At 42.5% G+C, this 20,531-nt stretch overlaps 1 protein-coding gene across 1 annotated transcript in view; it reads left to right on the forward strand.

Moving 5' to 3' along the window:
• The window catches only part of SLC12A4 (solute carrier family 12 member 4), a 546,284-nt gene that overhangs the window by 367,839 nt on the left and 157,914 nt on the right, over window positions 1-20,531 (forward strand). The window contains exons 16-17 of the mRNA XM_078670770.1: window positions 1,584-1,688; window positions 6,061-6,229. Of these exons, the coding sequence (XP_078526896.1) occupies window positions 1,584-1,688; window positions 6,061-6,229 (274 nt within the window). The remainder of the gene's footprint in view (window positions 1-1,583; window positions 1,689-6,060; window positions 6,230-20,531) is intronic.

Raw genomic sequence — 20,531 nt, forward strand, 5'->3', positions numbered from 1 at the left:
AGCCTTCTGAGTTATTTCTATCAAATCAGTCTATCTTTCCAGTCATTTAAACTAGACCATTTCCATCCTGGATCCTTGCCACACATGCAGTTTATTTTAGTATTGTATATTGTTATTTTGTCTGAATTTTGTAACTTGTAAAAGTTAGATGTTGATGGTTCTTGACGTCAATCCAGCTACAATTTCTCAGTTGCCTGACTCCTTCGTATCCCTAATGATTGCCAATTCATTGTAACTACACAGATTGGGGCTTACTTCCTCTTGACAATTCTCACAGCCAGATGGGACTACTGACAAGCAAGTCCTAAGAACATGGGGAAAGCGTAGTCGTTCAACACCCATACTGCTGTATGATTAAGGTCAAATCTCCAATGGTTTTCAAAAAGTGTCATTGTCCTGGAGCATGTAATGTAATGTAAACATGACTTATAAAGCGAAGCTCATGCCTGAGGGTGTCTTGGTGCTATAGAAGTCCGACTGAGGCAGCAACAGTGTCCGCTACGGGTTGAGTGAGTGCGTAGAATGCCTCTCAATCCTGTGTGAAGAATCAGGTTTTTAAGACTTTTCTGAAACTAAGTAGGGAGGGGCTGTTTTTAGAGTCTGTGGCAGACTAATCCAGAGCTTAGCCGTAGTCCTGTAAAACTCCACCCCCCCTTCCAAAATGGCCTTTCTAAATGGGAGAACCATCATGTTCCTGGCAGAGCCTGAGCGCAGCGCCCTTGCTGGTACGCACCATTTCAGTTTTCTCTTAAAATGGTCTGGCATGAGTCTGTGCAAGGATTTAATTTCCAGACAGAGGGCTTTGAACTTACATAGTTGTCTGACTGGCAACCAATGCAGTTTTCGGATGGCTTCTCTGGCCGATTCATATTTGGGAATTTTGAAGATGAAACGAGCAGCTGCGTTATGAAGGATCTGGAGTGTTTTCAAAAGACCTGAGGCAAGAGTAAGGTAGAGACTATTACTATGGTCAATTCGTGGGAGGACCCTTCCCATAGTTACTGTTTTAGAAGTTCAAGGGGTAGGAATGTATTTATTTTTTAATCAGCCTTCTAGAGCAAAAAGATGCAGATGTATTTTTGTTGACTTGCTCCTTGAATTTCATGTCGCTTTTTACCAAGAATGCTAAGTTCTTTACTTTAGTTGAGGGTGTAAGCAGTGAGCCCAGCTCTGGCGGCCACCGTTCCGGTGTCCAAAGAGGTTTATTGCCGGAGATGATGACCTCCGTCCTTGAGGCATTCCATTTCAGGCAATTGCAATCCGTGGACTCATGTTCAGATTTTTTTTCATGTGTTAAATGTATTACTTATTTTGAGAGCTTCCCCGTGAAACCCAATAGGGCCGTCAAATTCAAGCAGTGTTAAATGGAGCTTGGAACTGGCACTAAACTTGCAAATGCAAAAGGTGTGCTCTAAACATGAATTAATAATAAATAATATAAACATTAATCAAATTCAAAAATTTGTGTGAAGAGATTTACCCTCTTCTGTTAGGGTAAACTTGTATCTATTAATATAACATATGTGTTGCTACACAGTAAATGATTTTTTAACTCTGCACTTTGTTTTTCATTTCCATTGCAGGGCAGAGAAAGAATGGGGTGATGGCATCCGTGGTCTGTCGCTCAGTGCAGCCAGATATGCCCTGCTAAGACTAGAGGCAGGCCCTCCCCACACTAAGAACTGGAGGTATGGTACCACATGCTGATTATGTGACAGACATTTCTTTTAGTTTATTGTTTTAGTAGCTGCAAAAGTGTAGTGATTAAGACTTGTACTGTGAAGCCTAAATGAGTATCTTCTCTGAAAACCCACCATAAACCGAGCAAATCACATGTAAACATGGCCTGTTAGGAGTAGAATTTAGTTCCAGCCCTAGGTTGGCTCTGAAGTAGTAACATTGGCACATTGTTGTACCTACAAGATTCATGTCCCCCTGTTGGAGAAGGACTTGTGATACCTGGATTCAAGCATGACATGAGATGTGGTGCCCCTTAGGCCCCCTTGAGCTAATATGAGGATAGAAGTGGGTCCTGTATGTGGTCTCAAACTCACTGATGACATTAAGACCAGCAAATAACAGGCCTCTGTTTTGGCAGCAAGCCACTATCTATCCCAGATCTGTAATCCAAAAGTAGTGGCTAAAGGGGTGAGCAGACAAACTTTCATCGTAAATGCTGGTACTGCAATGATCTGCACTTTGTTTTCCAGGAGTGCACAGACTCCTAGCTGTTCTGGCCTCTGTCGTACCTTCCTGGAATAGAGCACTTAGGCTTTCGAACCCAACTCACAGTAAACTCCACACACAGCTGGTCAATTGACTATTGATTACTTAGGCCAACCCATGTGGTATTAAAGCCCCACTCACACAAAGTTATTGAGATTGAAAAGTATAAAAAAAATCAAATTGATTTTCAGACGTAATAGTGATTGTGTGTTTGCCCTCTGATTTCTCAAAGCCTCTGCTAAGATGTACAATTCGTTATTGATAGCCTAAAAGGCGTTTCTCTTGCTATTGTATATGTGTTTTAGGGAGATTACGTTTTAGTTGTTGCTGTCGTTTGTAGTCCTTATAATTTTGTATATAATTTGCCTTCTATTACGTGATTATTGAGACAGACCAGAGATTGTTTTATTGCCCCTTTTTAACTAATGGTTTTCATTAGATTGAAATTCGACAACATGCTCATACATATATATAGCTGTTCACAATAGCCAGACACCCAACATTGATAATAGAGAAAGGATATATTTCTGACTGCATACACATCTCATTTACAATCTAGAGAAATGGAGGCTTTACAGATATTTTAGTTCCTGGACATATGTCTCAGCCTTGCTTGCAAGGCAGGATGCACCCTGCTCTTGCAACAGCATCTGGCAGATTCATGCTCAATTCAACTGCCTCTAACAGTACCACTGTATTCTAAGTGGGATATATTGATTATAGACAACACCTCCCACTGGCTAGCATCCCCAAGTTCATAGAAGATACTTGTTTTCTTGTTTTTTGATGTCGTAACCCGAATAATTGATTGCTTACTTTGGACATTGCCTGCTTACTTTGGACATTGCCTCCTCTATGGCTAAAGGAGTTGTAGGTTTTCCTTCTCCTGCCAGCTTTCATCACAGCTTCTAAATAGTACATCCAGAGCCTTGGTTGCCTGGCCAGTGCTACATGAAGGATATAAGAGGACCTCAGAACATAGGGGTCAGATTGGAACTGAAAGCTTTAGTATTGCCCAGTTTCTGGTACTGGGGTAGGGTCACGACTTCTACATTTCATTGGGCCTAGGATTCCCAAATGACTGCACCAGATCTGATTGGCTGGATCTTATGTATATTAAGAAGATTTCTAGAAGTCACAATCAACACTTGCAATGATAGCTTCTTTGACTGAATAGTGCATAATTTCCCTTATGTATATTTTAGTGCTGTGGTTTGAGCTACGAATACAAGAATAATGTGATACACAAATGGAGAACCTGAAAAACATTAAACCAATACCAGATTTACAGTGCATTCCGTGACTGTTCAAACAGTAATGACATTAAAAATATTGATCCTGTTAATAATGGTTTATTTATTTTATTGCTGCTTTTGCAATTAAAGGAGGGCTGTGGCTAGGATACACCATGATCTACGCTGTTTTGTTCATTAAGTGATTTACTGGTCTTATAAAAAACTCACTTGTCTTTGAACTCTCCCACACGGTTGACTTTGCCTACACCATCCCTGTCACCATAATCCTGCCATACATATGCGTCTTTTTGTAAATCACATGAGTCTCGCGCAGTCGAGCTAGAAATAGTAAACTTTGCTAGGACCTTTTTGAATGCGGTCTTATTTTATAGCGAGTACATATTTAAAGGGCCAACTTTCACCCATATGTGTCTTGGGGCCAAGATCCGACAAGATGATTGAAAAAAGCAAAGAAAGAGACTGAGATTGAGGATATTGGCATTATTTCTAGAAAAGCCCTGCCATTAGCATTTTTACAAAACACAAGAGGGTTGTAAAATAACCTCAAGGTGCCTGGAGTTCATTCCAGGTCTTGGGGGGAGGAGAGGGGGGGGTCGATATGTTAAAGCAGACACTCCTGTCTTGGCTGTATAGATCCAGGAATATGCAATAGCAGAAAGTCCGCAGAACAGAGCTCACTCAAGGGTGTGTAACACTTTAGCTTGTTATATGAAATGCAGACTGAGGCTGGGCACCAAACGATGTACCACACACATCGCCTTAAGATAAAAAGTGAAACGCTGATGGGTGGAATGCTTGAATTCATCTCAATCAATGGTAATTGTTTGGGGCCACCTTCCAGTCATCGTTTTTGCCTACCGTTCCACCTCAGACAGAAACTGTTCATTTGTGAAATAATCTTTATCATGCCGCAGTAGGAATAGTTTATCCTGAATTGCCAGGCCAGCTTACCTCTGATTGGGAACATAAGCGACTCCAGACATGTTTTGGCTCTCTTAGGCTTTATCAGTGGTTCTAAAAGGAGAGGTGTGACTGGACAGAATTTGGGGACCTCTACCAGCATTTTGCATTACTTGTGTCTGTTTCAATGCATCCTTCATCGGCCCCAGATGCACGGCATTGCTGTAATTGTGATTTGTGCTATCAAGTGAGATCACTCCATTTCCTCCTTAATGTGTCACATATGACAACAATCTCTTTAGAAGTTATAACTAAAAAATATTTGATGAAGAAAGCATCTTCACTTTGAGAATTGATCACAGATTGTGAGTCTCTGTTCTACATAACTTCATTTTTTTAAACATTAAATTTTAATCAGTTTTAGACCATCAAGGTACAGATATCTCTAAAGAGAAGCAGAGAGGTAGCACTGAGTGCCTGAAGATCATTTAAGTTATGCTTAGTGTTTAACCACTTCGACGCTAATGACAAAGCCAGCTCGTCATGGGCGTTACCTGCCCTGCGCTCATGACGAGCTGGCTTTGTCACAAACAAGCCATTTACTCCTTTCTCAGCGCAGGGCAGGTAAACGCGGTAGCGCTGAAGGTGTTAAATAACAGATAACCATGTAATATGGTGCAATGTTGAAGTGAGGACTTCTGGTTACATAATGAACCAAAAAGATGAAGAGTGAGTGGTTTGGGAATGTCACCAGGACAACAAGATGGCAAAATCCAACTTAATACAAGTTACTCATTGAGTATTTTTAGGTTACATATTTACTTTGATGCAATTGGTAAAGAAAGTATTTTATTTTTTTGAGGATAGTAAGTTATATAGTGGGATTTGGTGGTTGATCATAGAGAAGAATAGAAAAGTGGCTATACAAATCAGTAACTGTTCAAGCGTCTACCAGAACAAATTTTGGACTTTGACTGCAATTAGAATGTTCACCTTTGAATAAACTGTAGATTAACCCATATGTATTGGTTATGTTCAGAATTTGTTGAAGCTACTGCAACTGGGCAGAGCTAATAATCAGCCCTCATTGCAGTTAGAATGGTAAAGCTTTTACAAATTCTCTTCCAATTAAACAACGAGTAGTGACGTAGTTCAGACATGTTTGAAGCTTCTCTTGCAATGTTTAGCTAATGGTGGGTCCTGCTTGCATTTTGATTGTGCTCAAGGATGGGGATAGTGGAGAGCCCTGGGGGAACCAATATTGTGTGAAGTCAAGTGACTTTGCTGCCTCTGGAACAGGTTGGAAAACATACATGGAGAACATGAAAGCACATAGAAAATTTAGCTTGTTAAATTAGCAAAAACCCATTTGGGAAAGTTGAATTTTATAGATTTGGCTGTCGAGTCTTTTCAGTAGTTGCGCAAAATTATGCTTTTGAGTATCAGGCCAGATAACAAGATTTCCAAGTATTACAAACAAGAATCTATAGCCCAATCCATACCTAGCTAGACAGTGCAGGGCATGTTACATTAAGGCGTCGTATATGTTTTCTAGCATGGCTCCTAAAGTTCTAGTGATGCTTTGTTATGGAGTAACCTTTAAATACTTTGATGGTTTTACAAATACCTCTCATTAATTTACACAAGGATGATAATTTTTGCCTTCTGCTTTCTCCAGACCTCAGCTACTAGTGCTTCTCAAACTAGATGAAGACTTGCATGTGAAGTACCCTCGGCTGCTAACTTTTGCTTCCCAACTGAAAGCTGGCAAAGGGTTGACTATTGTTGGCACTGCCATACAAGGAAACTTCCTTGAAAGTTTTGGAGAAGGCCAAGCCTCTGAACAGGTATGTATTCTATTTTTCATTTGTGCCAAGTATTTTATGAAGACCGGATGAGGGTGAAAACTGGTGAATTTATTGCATGTGCCAAAACGTATTGCATCCCTGTCGCATTCTAGATGAAATTGTTCTATCAACAAGAGATGGTGACATTTTAATTTTTTGGCAGGCTTGATGTAATCCAGTATTGAAAACAAAACCATATTGTGCTACTGATAACTGAATATAATGTCATATTAGTTAATTTTAGAAATGTATTAATCTATAAAAGTGAAAAGAAAATACAATTAAAAATATCTATAATGGGTATGTTTTCTGCTAAAAACATTTTTAAAACACATGCAAGCTAAATGGAGTACAATATCTCATAGGAATAAGCACCAGTAGTGTGGGAGTTATCTCTGTTAGATGTATAAGAAAATTGCACGGTAAAATACTTTCAAATACCACACCACAACTGTTTTTTTTTTTAAAGTCATAAGGAAGTTGTTTCTTGGGGACATATATTTTATTTTACCCCTATGCAGCACATTTTGTTGTTCTATATTTTCCTTTTTCCAAAGCATTTTATATACTCCAGCTTTTTTCATTGTGTAATTGTGAGAAATTGTGTTATTGGTTAAGGGGGGTGGGTTAGCACCACTTCAGCATCAGCCACAGTCCTCATCAGGGTGAACCACCAACATTCCCTAAATTAGCCTGTACTTAACCCCCTGGTTGCTTGGCAGAAAGTAGTCAGGCTTAACTTAGAGGCAATATGTAAAGTATTTATGCAGCACACAAACCGTGATAAAGTGAAAACCCACCACAAAAACAATTGAAAACCAATTTAGAAAAGTAGAGTAAAGTTTAATAAATAAAGTGATAACAGATTGACAAAAATACAATCGGAACCGGAGATGTTCAATTTTAAAATGTTGGTGAAAAGTTCAGGCCGACCGTGATGGAGCATGGGTCGTATACAGGGACCAGGTTAGTCCCACTGAAGAGTTACCTTCTGAAGTCCGGCACAAAGAGTGCCATTCATGTTGGAGGAGGCCGTAAGGCTTTTAGTATGAAGAGCAGGGCGCGTGTTGCAGACAGTTGTTGCTGTAGCACAAAGATTCGATAGTCGCTGGAGCTTCACATTGACAGTTGCCGTGGGCTGCCATTGCTGTAATGTGAAGTGCAGTTCTCGTGTTGTTGGTTATCGAGGGCGGTCACTATTGGTGCAAACAGCAGGTCTCACCAGAGCTTCACATTGCTGATCATCTCAGGCGGCAGAGTTTCATAATTTACGTGCATGTTCATGGTCACAAAGTGTCCAACTTTTCAGGACTTTCACCTTTTCTTCTTGGAGGACCTTTCGCTGGTGCCAGCCAAGGGTCCAGGACCTGGGGGCATCTCTTGGAAATCAGGACTCACTCCAGCAGGGCTCAGGCAGGTCCAAATGCAGCTGGTCAGCTGGACAGTTGCTGGGAGATCTCTGAAACTTGTTGTGTACCTGTAGCTCCTACAGGCGGTCAGCCAACTGAACCTTGAAGTCACTCTGGATAGCCTAGGATCAATGCAAGCAGCTCCCATCTTCTTTCCACAGACAGCAAGGCAGCCTTTCAAGTTGCTGGGCAGTCCTCCTTCTGAACCTTCCATGGGTCCAGGAGTTTTCTGATGAGTGGCTCTGAAGGTTCAATATTTAAAACTGATGCCAACCTTTGACTGTGGGCATTCCCTGTTCTATACCAAACCCTGCTTCTGGAAAGTTCTTCACCTTTCCCTGGTCAATCCTCCAAACTGTCTGGGGAGATAAAAGGCAGGACAGGTCTGGTGTCGGGTACCTTTGTGTGTGCTGTAGGTATAGCCCTTTGAAATGAAATTAGGGTTTGGGTAGAATTCCCTCCAACTATCCTGCCAGTATGCCCTCCCTGTCCACACCTAAGCCCCTATGTCTCCATGACTGGAACGAATCAACCCACTGAAGGAGTGACAGGTGCAGTCATGTGACCCTTCCTACGGGCAGAAAGGCACTGTTTATTTGGGTATAAAAATGCCAACTTTCTAAAAGTTAATTATTCATATGGGGAGTGATCCAGTTAGGGATTTAGCGGAGGGATCTTTACAAGATAAACAATACACTAAGAGAAGCCCTGAACCATAAATTCATAAATTCTTTTGCAGGCCATGTACTTACTCCGAGCCTAAAACTTCAACAGCACATTTAATATGCCTCAAACAATTATTGTAGTATTATCAAACACCTATACATAGCACATGCATAGGATACCTACTACAGGCACTTTATCACAAAAGTCTTTCTAACATTACAGTCTTTACAATACATTAACATATGTCCTAAACATGCTTGTACTAGGTTTCTTTTGCATGTGCTATATTTATACTTTTAATTGTCAATAGTGTTTACATCTACAATTTGTCCATTTGCTGTGTTTATAAATAAATGTCTTTAATACATTTTTGGTTCTATGTACATGTGTTTGATGATACTAAAATAATTGTTTGAGGAATATAAAATGTGCAGTTGAAGGTTTAGGCTCTGAGTAAGTATGTGGCTTCTGAAAGGATTTGTGAAGTTATGGTTCAGTAACTTTCTAAAAGTGGCATTTTCAGGACAGTATCTTAAAAGCTGACTTTACTTTTAAAGAGGGTTCAAATTTACAATTCAAGAGAGTCCAAGACGTATTTCTCTATCTGCTCCCAATCTGGACTTGGCACTTAATTAAGTGCAATAAGGCAACCTGGTTCCTAGTCTTGGGGAGAGAAAGCCTTACAACAGTGAAAAAGAACTTAAGGAGTTTTTCACTCCCAGGGCATGTAAAATTTAAACCCATATGTCCAACATTTTAAGTACAATGCAGCACCTTACCCTGTGAGCTGTTAGGGACGAATTTTGGGTGACTAACCTAACCTGTATTAAAAAGGAAGGTTTAGGTCTGGCAAAAGCTTTATTTTGCCTGGTCACAGTGGAAGTTTAAAACTGCAATACAGGCTGCAGCGGCACCAGGGCCGGACTGGGAACCAAAACCGGCCCTGGCAAAGTGCTCGGCCGCCCCCCCCCACCCCACGGTTGGGGGTGCCGCAGAGCTCTTTGCCAGGGCCGGTTTCCAGCCGATTTTTTTATAGGGCCGGTTTTGCAGCTCAAAACCGGCCCCCACCCATGCAGCGCACCGGGAAATTGCCCGGTGCCCGCTACGGCCAGTCCGGCCCTGAGCGGCAGACCTGAGACATGTTTTACAGTGCTACTCTTAGTTGGTGGCTGCTGCCCTCTAGTAGAAGATCATGTACAGACCCTGGGTACTTGTAGTACCATTTACTATGGACTTAAAGGTAAATTAATTGTGCCAATTAGGTGAATTTCAATTTTACCTTCTTTGAAGGAGAAAGAACAAGCACTGTGGCACTGGTTAACGTAGAAAAAAATGCACTGATTCCTAAAACCCAACAAAAACGGGTTCAGTAAAGGAAGGCAAAACTCTGGGGTGACCCTGCAGAAAGCCCAGGTTTAACGGCAGTTTTATATATTATTTCACAATATATCGATTTACCATGTTTGAGGAGTATGTGTGCAAGTGAGAGACCACTGGTCATTTGAAAATTAGCCATGGCAATCACCAATTTGGTGTATATTTCCCTTGCAGAGGAATACACATATTTTTTGGTAGAAGAGTCATCTATGAGGAGGTATTCTACATTAGTTATGTCAACCTAATAGCACTGGGTGGTAGCGGTCGCTGGCCAGGAAAACCTTCATTTTTATATTTGCATCGCTATCCTACGACTTTCACCAGGACTATGTAGGGTTGACTAATAAATGTACGTTTCGGTGGGATAATTTAATACTTTTTTTTTTTTAAACACAAAGAACATTCACTTGCTTCTAAGACTTCGCTCTTTTCCCTTCCACTCTCCCTCCATAAATTCCTACTCAGAGCATGTTTAGCTCTATCTCCAAGCAGCATACTTATATTATTAATGGCCTGGAGTATACTTGTTTAAAAAACATTAGATCAATGTGTGTTCCACTTGGATTGGGAGTTGTACTATGCCTTATATAAACATGTTTCTTGATATTCCAGTGTGTATGTGCGTCTTTGTGCGTTTGCCTTTGTGTGTGTCTTTGTACGTGTGTCTTTGTATGTGTGTCTCTTTGTACCTCTCTCTGTGTCTTGACAAAAAAGGTGTTTTGGAAGGTAAATAAGCTTTTTGCTAAAAACTCCGGAACATGAAGTTCATTGATTTCAATCCTGAGGGGTTGCCCATTCATCCCTCCTGATTTCGATAAGAGTACCATTCACTTTAGGATAGATATGTAACACACTTCCTGTTAGAAATGGGAGTCTCTAGTTGGCAGAGGTAGGTACCACTGTCCAAATAGGGACCCTTGCTTCTAGTCAGGGCAAGGAGATAACCCTCTGAGATAACCCCTGCTCACCCTCTAGGTAGCTTGGCACGAGCAATCTAGGCTAACCAGAGGCAATGCGTAAAGTATTTGTACCAACACTCGCAGTAACACAGTGAAATCACCACAAACTGACTCCACAACAGTTTAGAAAATAAAGGTATTTTAATCTAAACTACACAAGACCAAAACGACAAAAATCCAACATACACAGCTCAAGAATATGGTTTCAAAAAGAGTTCTTAAGGTTGCGTTAAAATTCTTTAGGTTGCTGTAGAATTCTCTACGTTGCGATAGAATTCTCTACTGATGCGTGAAAAGTTCACAGTTGCGTCACGTTTACTCATAGTACCTTTTAGTTGCAACAAAGTTCCAAAAGCAGAAGCTGGTGCGGTGGAAAACAAGCGATGCGTTGCTCCTGAGACCTTGGGGAGGCGATGCGACAACCCTGCTGCAGCAGCGGGCGTGTTGCGACGAATCAGGTCTGTATGGGGAGGAAGGCCACTTGTATGGATTCCGGTGCGTAGGTTCCGTAGGAAGTCTGTTCTCACAAAAGGCACGATGCGACGATCTCGTAGGGGCTGCGACGATCTCCGGGGCGACGATGCGCGGTCCAGCGGTGAGCCTCTCTCTCGCAGCTCCTCGATGCGATGATTCTGCGACGATGCTCGCAGCGACGTGATGCGGTCCGCAAGCAAGCGGTGCGGCGATCTCACCCAGCGACGACAGGCTCTGCGACGACACTCGCAGCGATGTTCGAAGTTCCCGCACCGGTCTGGTGCGTCCCGCAAATGAAGGATGCGACGGCTCTGGCAGCGGCGTCAGGCGGCGGGAAACTTCTCGCACGGTCGGGGATGCGCTCCGCAAGCGAGCGATGCGACTTTTTTCTATTTCAAAAGTCGCTCAAGCTTAGTTTCAAGCTTCCCAGCTCAGGTACAACTTCCAGAAGGCCCCATAACTGGATCAAGCACTCTAGGAAGGACAGAACTCTCTCAGCAGAGTTCAGGGAAGCTGGGGGTGAAGTCCTTTTGTTCCTGGGACTTCAAAACAGGGAGCCAGCTCTTCTCAGGTCCTTGGAGATTCCTTCAAGACAGGGGACACAGCTCAGCAGCAAAGTCCTTCCCCTCTCCTTGGCTGCAAAGCAACAGCAGGTCAGTCCAGCAGAGCAACAGCAGGACAGTCTTCCTTCTTCAGAGTCAGCTTTCTCCTTGGCAGAGGTTCCTTCTTGATTCCAGGATGATCTAATTTTCTGTTGTCAGGGGTCCTGTACTTATACCCCTAAAGTCTTTGTTCTCTCTGTGCATGTGGGCCCTGAGCCCGGTCTGAACCAGTTCTGGGTGTTTCCGGAGTACTCTGTTTTGCTGGCTGCTTCTTTCCTTTCAGAGTGAGGGGCAGGGTCCTCAGCCGCCCAGCAGGAGGTGGAGCCAGCATTGTGGAAGGCAGGCACAGCCCTATTCAGGCCCAGGTGCTTACTCCTCCCACCACTCCAGTTGCAAATGCAGTCATTCAGCATAGTGCTGACTCATCCACCCTCCTGGGGAATTCCCCAGCCCCGATCACTCTCAAACCAGACAGTCAATACACAAACAGGCCCAGGCACACAGAAGGGTCAGACAAGAGAACAGCGACTTTCTAAAAGTGCTGTGTCTCAAACACAGGATTTAAAAACAACCTTTCCTAAAAGATGTGTTATTAAATTCTGAGTTCAGGGATACTAGATACTTATGTCCTATCTTGTTCCTATGGGAAGAAATGCTGTTAACCACTGTAGCCAGCATCCCCCATGTTAGTCTATGGAGCAAGATAGCCGTACAATAGTGAAAAACGAAAATGGCTGCCATTCACTATCAGAGCAGGTTACCTGCACTAGTACATGCTCTACCTTTTACATACACTGCACCCTGCCCAGGGGGGTACCTTGGGCCTTCCATAGGGGTGACTGATGTGCACAAAAAGGGAAGGGTTAGGCCTGGTCAGTGGGGACACTGACCAGGAGGACATGGCAGTTCTAAACTGCACACAGGCACTGCAGTGTCAGGCCTGAGACATCATTTTAGGGCTACTCTTGTGGGTGGCACAATCAGTGCTGCAGGCCCACTAGTAGCATTTGTCATCACCAGCCCTGGCACACCCAGTGCACTTTACTAGGGACTTCGTGGTGAAACAAATATGCCAAACAGGTATATCCAATCAGAATAACAATTTACATAGAGAGCATATGCACTTTAGCACTGATCAGCAGTGGTAAAGTACGCAGAGTCCTATTGCCAACAGCCACGGGTCAGGAAAAATGAGGGAGGAAGAAGCAAAAAGTTTGAGGATGACCCTGTAAGAAGGGCCAGTTCCAACACTTCCCTACTGCTATTTTGGAAGAGTGAGGTGCCTTTATGTGCACACATGGGTCCTGTGAGCATACTGTAGTTGGCGCCTTGGCTGCACACTACAAAATTGAGAATACAACCTATGTAGAATTAAGCTCTGCTGCTTATTGTTTTCATAAAGGGTGTACTACAAGTACTATATACTTGTGTATCACTAAATGATATCACTGTATGTGTGATGCATGAGCAATCTCTCAAACATAGGGAGCAATGCATTATATTTTATCAAATATAGTGGACTCGATCATAAATTATGTATTATTATTCAGCTCCATTTTCTATTTCACGGAGTGATTGGTGGGAGCTTCCTTCCTCTTTCACTCATCACTCTGCAATGTGTACTAAATCTAGAAACGTCCTAGAACACGTCAAGAAGGGCCTGACTTCCATTAGATGTGTGCCATTAGGTCTTGCTACAGACCTATATAGTTGTCGGTTATCAGAGATTCATTGTCTACAATAACATACATACCTAGGGCTATGTTTGCGCCCCTTGCTCATGAGTGTATGGCTACTTCGGTTCTATGCTCCTGTTTCAATGGCTTTTCTGCCTCTTCTTTTTGTTTTGTACATAAAAGATAACTATTTTACTATTTATTTGAATGGATAACCTTCCACTGCAACCTCAGGAAATATATTTTTTTCGCTTATGTTTCAGCTTTCCATGTGACTGGAGGGCTAGATCCCTCTCTTCTGCTTGTCCCCCTAAGACATCCCTGCTCCCCACACCGTGCCCTTTGCTCCCCTGCCACTCCCTCACACTCTCTTCCCACTTTATAATTTCTCAATTGTTTTGCCAGATGCCTGGCATCTGCAGAGTGCTCGAGGACCACTCACTTCTTTTAGTTTGTGTGGCATCCAGTGCAATTTTTATTTTAAATTCCCGACTTCAAAATAGCCATTGATCATCTTGAAATGGTAAATTAGAGTAAAGAAAAATTCTGAAGGCTTCCTATGCAAGCTGCCTTCTGGAAGGCTTTTCCTGTATAATGAAAATGTTGTGACTTCACTGTGGTCGCACCCCCGCGCCACAGTGGAATGTCCCGACGCTCAACGTTTGAAGGTGAGCGCCGCCGGTCCTCGGTCAGTGAGGCTTCGCTGGCGGAAGAGAACGGGCGCGCTGGTGTTGTGTTATGGCTAATAAACTTCAGTGAACCCCATGGTGTCTCCGGCTATTGATTACGACCACAACATTATTTGGCGACGAGGGTGGGTCTTAACGAGTTAGTGTGGGCTTATTGAACGACCGAAAATTCCACCACTGGTGTGGTTCCCTTTGTAGCCATGAGGGGCAGGAAACCTACCTCAAAACTGGTGCCTCCGTGGATCCGTGAGTTGATTGAAGGAAAGAATGGCGGTGAGTGTGATGTGAAAATTCCCGTGCATGGTTCCAGGAAGGTTCAAGAAATGGGAAAAAACTTGTCTAACATTCTGGTTGGTGATTGTGTAAAAGTCCGGTCTGGACGTTGGGTCAGAGGTATGCGTATGTTTCTTGGACCATTCAAGGTGAAGGAAGTGCATCCCTTCTATGTGGTATTGGAACTTGCGCAGAGTGGCAAAGTACAGCTCTGGAGACCATTCTTCTGAAACCTTTAATAGAAACGCAATCACCAAAGATACATGCTCAGGGTACATGCTAGCTCAGGATCGCCAATTGCTTGACAGTGCCCGCACAGGTACAGAGACGAGGGCACCAGGCCCTGAAGGGGATAACTTGGGCACTGATCAAAGTGCAACCAACTCAAGTGATGCGTTTCAGAACCTTCATGGGGCCCAAGCCCATCAGAGACCCTTACGGATCAGGAGACTTCCTCCACATTTGAATGATTTTCTTGTTGGCTGAATTGTTGTTTATATTTCCCTGCTCCCGTCTCCTATTAATTCTGTACTTTCATTGTTTACCACTCAATTCCCTACCTGCGTGTAGAGGAAAGGGGGGTATGTTGTGACTTTACTGTGGTCGCACCCCCGCGCCACAGTGGAATGTCCCGACGCTTAACGTTCGAAGGTGAGCGCCGCCGGTCCTCGGTCAGTGAGGCTTTGCTGGTGGAAGAGAACGGGCGCGCTGGTGTTGTGTTTTGGCTAATAAACTTCAGTGAACCCCATGGTGTCTCCGGCCATTGATTACGACCACAACAGAAAACTATCAAATTAAAAAAGCAGCCATTTTGAAATGGTTGAAGATTAACTCAAACAAAAAAAATGGTCACCCCTTGCCTATGCATGCTTATGCACCTGCAGCCACCTTTGAATTTAATTTTTGTAATTTACCTGATGTCCTGATGTAAATAAGCATTGGTCAAGTCAATACACCCGCTCCTCTTTACAAGAAGCAAGGCCAATTTGCTTTGCCAATGCTTGGTTATGTATGTATGTATGTAGTATTTCTATAGGGCAAAACTAGCCAGTTTGCAATGGAGCACTGTCTGTGGTCAAAGTCAATGAGTGATAGGAGACAGTCGCTTTGTGGAATGTTAATCCAATGCTGTGTACTGCTTTTTAAAGAGGTGTGTCCTCAGCTCTTTCCTAAATTGGAGGGTCTTTGTGGCTGTCCTAAGTGATGTTGTTCCAGATCCTGAGTGCATAGATGGAAAAGGTCTACTGGCTTGTTTTTCCTTTTTTGCACTATTTAGTCTGCAGTTTGATGGTGACCTGGCTGTGGGTGTGCTGAGAAACCACCACATATGGTGAGCTTGTCTGCAAGATAAGTGATGGTATTGGCCGTGATGGCACTGTAAATGATGCTGCTGATTTTTAAGATGCATGAGCCAGCAAGGGGAGCCAATGGAGTTCAAAGAGGATGGTGATGATGTGATCTTATTTCCTCAGGCCCTGGATGAAAAGTGCCACGGTGTGTAGTATGCCCTAAGGAGATGCCAATATGGAGTCCGGTAGGGCATGGAGTAGAGCATTACCTCCATCCAGATGCAAGAATGAGGGCTTGAACCCTCATAATCTGAAGTCTTTCTGGACGACATCACGTTCTTTAAAAGAGAAATGGTTCTAGGCTGTCTGTTTTTTTGGCAATGTGTTTTTTGTGATTGCGATTGTTGTCCAGGTTGAATCTAAGTGGCTTGAGATTCAGTAAAAGATTGGTTTTGAAGCTGTCCGGGCTTGTCATTGAGCCAGTGCTGATGTGCAGTTAGTGTTTGAGGTGCTGGATGTCTGAAGCAGATGGAACTTTCAGGCAGAAATGTATTGTGCATTGTACTTAAAGCCATTTTGGCAAGATTATTTAAATATTCATACTTTGTACACTCTCAGGCAGACTCTTTTGGATTTTCTCTAATTTATAAGGTAAGTATTTTGAAGTGATGCATTAAATCAGATTGATTTCTTTTTAAAACTGGTTGACAAAGAGCCAACTGTACTGGCTGTTGAGAAACCTTTGTTCATTGGGGGTGTTCAACGTTTTCTGTTTCAAGCTTTCTGTAATTCTTGTGAATACTACAAATAGCCCCTGTAGTTTGAAAGGTTTCTGCTTGTGGGTTTTCAAATTTAACTTGGGACATAAGCACACTTTACAAACTGTTTAGAGAGAAAACTATCTCCAACATCAAGCCAATTCCAAAATAGAGGGGAAAACTGTTTTTAACGCCAACTATCAAGACAAAGGCACATATATTGTTAATACCAGCTAGCGCACTCAATAAAATATTGGCAATCGCAAGGACCTATTTCCAATTTGAAGAAGAAAATTGAGTGAGTGCATACATAGTGGAAAACCAGCCTTGAGGTAAGCGATTAATCAAGATGTATGCTAGATGTTATGACTTCATGTAGATGAATAATCGGATTTAAGCTAGATTTTGTGACCTCACGTAGGCGAATAATCGAGATTTATGCTAGATTTCGTGACCTCAGGTAGGCAAATCAATATGCATGCTAGATTTCGTGACCTCAGCTAGACGAATAATCGAGATGCATGCTAGATTTTGTGACCTCAGGCAGGCAAATAATCGAGATGGATGTTTGATGTCATGAATGTAAATTTCTGGTGAACAGCAAAGGCCAATCGAGGGGATTGATAACAAAACTAGAAGACTGCAGCAGTCTAGCAGGATGCCACGGTACACAAGTTGTGGTATACTTGCTTGAAGTAATGTTCAAACACATCAGTGGACCCCCTGCCGTCCTTGTTTAGACTGTTTTTGACATTTAGTCCTTATGCTACCAAAGAGCACCTTTTCAACAAGTGTGATGTAATCAAAGTGTCCTGATTTTAATTTGGTTATTTAGATTTGTTTTGAATTTTTTTTGTGAGGCAGCGCACTACATGGGGAGTTTCATTAAAAAAAAAACACGCCAGTACTTTGTGTTATACTGTCAACTGTTTTCCATTAATTGAAAATGAAATAAGACTATGCTAGCTAAAGTTATTCTACTGTGAGTGTGTAAAAAAGGCACAGGAGTCATGCTGGCCTCGGAATCCGGAAAACGCTTCACGTTGCGCAAAATAATAAACTGTAGTCCCGTAGATGACAAAAGAAAAGGCAGCTCTAATCCCTGTGGATCAATATATATCTAAATTCTCATTTGATGTCAGGCATGTGGTGCATTACAAAGGTGTAAGCAGAGTTAGCTTATTAAAAATGTCTTGGCTGGTGGTCTCATGGGGTTTCACAGTTTAACATAGTTTCCTATTCAATAGCGGTGCTTGGGCGAAATTTACATGACCGTCATAAAGATAAGAAATACCGTAATATTGGCCATTTCCATTACTCCTACAAGCTTGAGTTCACTCTTGTATTAGGAAGCACTAAAGGTTGGAGGATTGTAGATGAAGGATGATCTTCACCGTTCCCAGGGAAACCACGGTCCCACTTCAGCCCAACTAACTGCTCTTTTTACTTCCAAAGCAGTGTTGGGGAAGTGGGGTCATTTTCTTGCTTTCATTATGAGCTGTTGCTCCCTTCTTTTGCCACTGGGGGTAGTTTGTCTGTTTGGCATAGGGACACGAGTTGATTTCCAGTTAGCTGCTCTGACCAAGTGGGTGCTGATCGGCCCCATTGCTTTCTGATTGGTCAGCTTGCGCAGGAGTAGGTGCAACCACAGGTACCAGAGTCGCATCCCATGTGTGAACCTCTTCACCCGAGCCAACTGAAGTGTTACTGGCATCTCATTTGATGAAGCCGCAGTTTCATTGCCCTCTCTGCTGAGCCTGCCACCATCTTTTCAAACTCCCATTTCACGTGTTTTCTCATATTAGTTGACATGCACATACAAAGAATGCATATATTGACAAATGTGCTGTATTTACCCAAGAAATATAATTACTTATTGAAATTTCTTTGTTAATTCACTCAGGGTGCAGGGGAGCCAGTAGAGATGGCATCGTGAACAGTAGTGTGGCCGATGTGTCATGGGCCCCACCTGTAAGGAAGAAAATGGGCCCTGGCTGCTTTGTGAATGATAAAATATAGCAATCCTCTGGGTTGAGTTTGCTTCTCAGGCCTCGGGGCCCCGGTAACACTGCACCTGCTGCACCAAAAGAAGCCATGCCTCTGAACATGTACCATTTGGTCCCCAGGGCTCCTAAATTCCGTTTGTTGTGTAAATAATGCCAGGCTTATACAGTGTCTTCACAGCAGGAGGGCAAATAAATTGCTGGAACGGCGACAGCATTCTCCCCTAACTGGTAGCATTTGTTCTCCTGGGCTTTTGTGTCTCCTTTGTAGTATCAATCACACCAGGCTGTGAAGTATCTTCACTGTGAATGAGAATGACAGAAATTAGCAAATGGAATTATCCACCCAATCCAATTGCAAATGTACGTAAAGGTCAGAAACATGCCTCACTGACTGTGCACTTATGCAACAAATAAAACTGATTCTTGAGCTGTGTCCCAGGCTGGAGACATATTCTGTTGATTCTATGTCATACGCTATAATTGTAGACAATATGTATTTTCATGCACTACACCATATAATCAAATTCTGAAAGGTTTTACATTTTGCAATCGATGATGGAAAAAGCTGCAGCTACTTTTAATTGCCTTGTTTTCTGTATTTTGTGATAGTGACCGAGCAGCATTTGGTGACGGGTACACACGGATACATCTCTTTAGTTCTTCATTTGTTATGTGTTTGATAACAAATTCCTCCTTCTTTCAAAGTGGCGATATTTGAATGTTTGCTTTCTCCCTCTGTGTGCCTTTTTGAATGACCTTTAGCAAACCATACTCAACGCCATATCATTTTTTATTCAATAATACATTGTGTTTTCATTCTTTTCCTTTAGATGCTTAAGGAAGTGCTTCGTGCAGGTTTACATTTAAAGTTGTGTTGTGGGGCACGCATTTATGAACATAATTGTGTATAAGTTATAGTGTTCTAGTTGTGTGGGATAAACATTTGAGCGCCTCGCGTATATTGAGTAAGAACAGTACAAATGTTACAGTAACATACACTATGCTACATGAAAATATTTTTGTTTTCTTCAACAGTTTTACATCCTCAGATTTCATGCTATTTTATAAATCCTCCTCCCATTGTTTTGCCAAATCTCTGCATGAAAGTGACCTTGAGTTAAAAATATTGTTCTCTGTCCTTTGTTCATATCAAATGACCATCTCCTCACCCTCCATCCTCTCTCTTAATGTAGCCTCCGTTAAGTTGCATGCCTGTCATTGGTCACACCCATAAACTCTCCTCCTTTGAAACCATATCCCCCAACATGGTAATAGCCAAGTTCCTGTGTCCTATGTATTAATCACACCAATCATATGCATGAACACACATCATGATCCCACATTATTCTACCACATAGGAACTGGAGTAAATGCTTACCTTCAGGGCAGATAACTAACCTCAATGCCTTGTCAATGATAGTAAGCATTAAATAAATGTAGTTATGACACACTACTGTAAATCCATTTCTCATGCTTTTTTCCAGCCACGGAGTAGTGGCAGGAACAGTGACTGCTTTTTCAAAGCTGCAGGTCATGCTGTTTGCAGCCCCCTCCACCACACATACATGCTGTGTGAAGACCTATGGGTGTGCACCCCTTACCAGGTACCCTTTCCCCCCTATAAATTTGGACTATATATTGGTCATCTCATACTCAACACGTTCATGCCACCAGTGTCCTCATCCTTCAGTGAACGTTTTCTTCAGTATTATGTGTTTTTCATCTTCTTAGCAGACTGCCATTTTGCCACATTCTGGCTTGAAAACTGAATAAAAATACAACTTCAAAGTATGCAGTACTTTTGTGGCCACATCCTGCAAAGACCAGGTCTGATTATCAAAGCTCCCATTTGCAAACCACAAAGATGTCACCAGGTCTCTTCTGACTTAAGAATAAGCAAAGTTTCTTTATCCTTCCCCTTAATCTTTCAACTTCAGTGCATGATAACTATGGAGTTGGCCTTCAACCACATAGGTCACATCTTAGACAACACTGATGATCTGATTGTTGATATGAAGCCATTCACAAGGCCACAGAGCATCAACAGGTAGCTGGAGTTTGCCTAATAGTTCCCTAGAGAAGCAATGGACCCCCTTACTTCCTCTAGATATCTAGAAAAGATGT

The sequence above is a fragment of the Lissotriton helveticus genome, chromosome 12, assembly GCF_964261635.1.
Source record: "Lissotriton helveticus chromosome 12, aLisHel1.1, whole genome shotgun sequence".
NCBI lineage: Eukaryota > Metazoa > Chordata > Amphibia > Caudata > Salamandridae > Lissotriton > Lissotriton helveticus.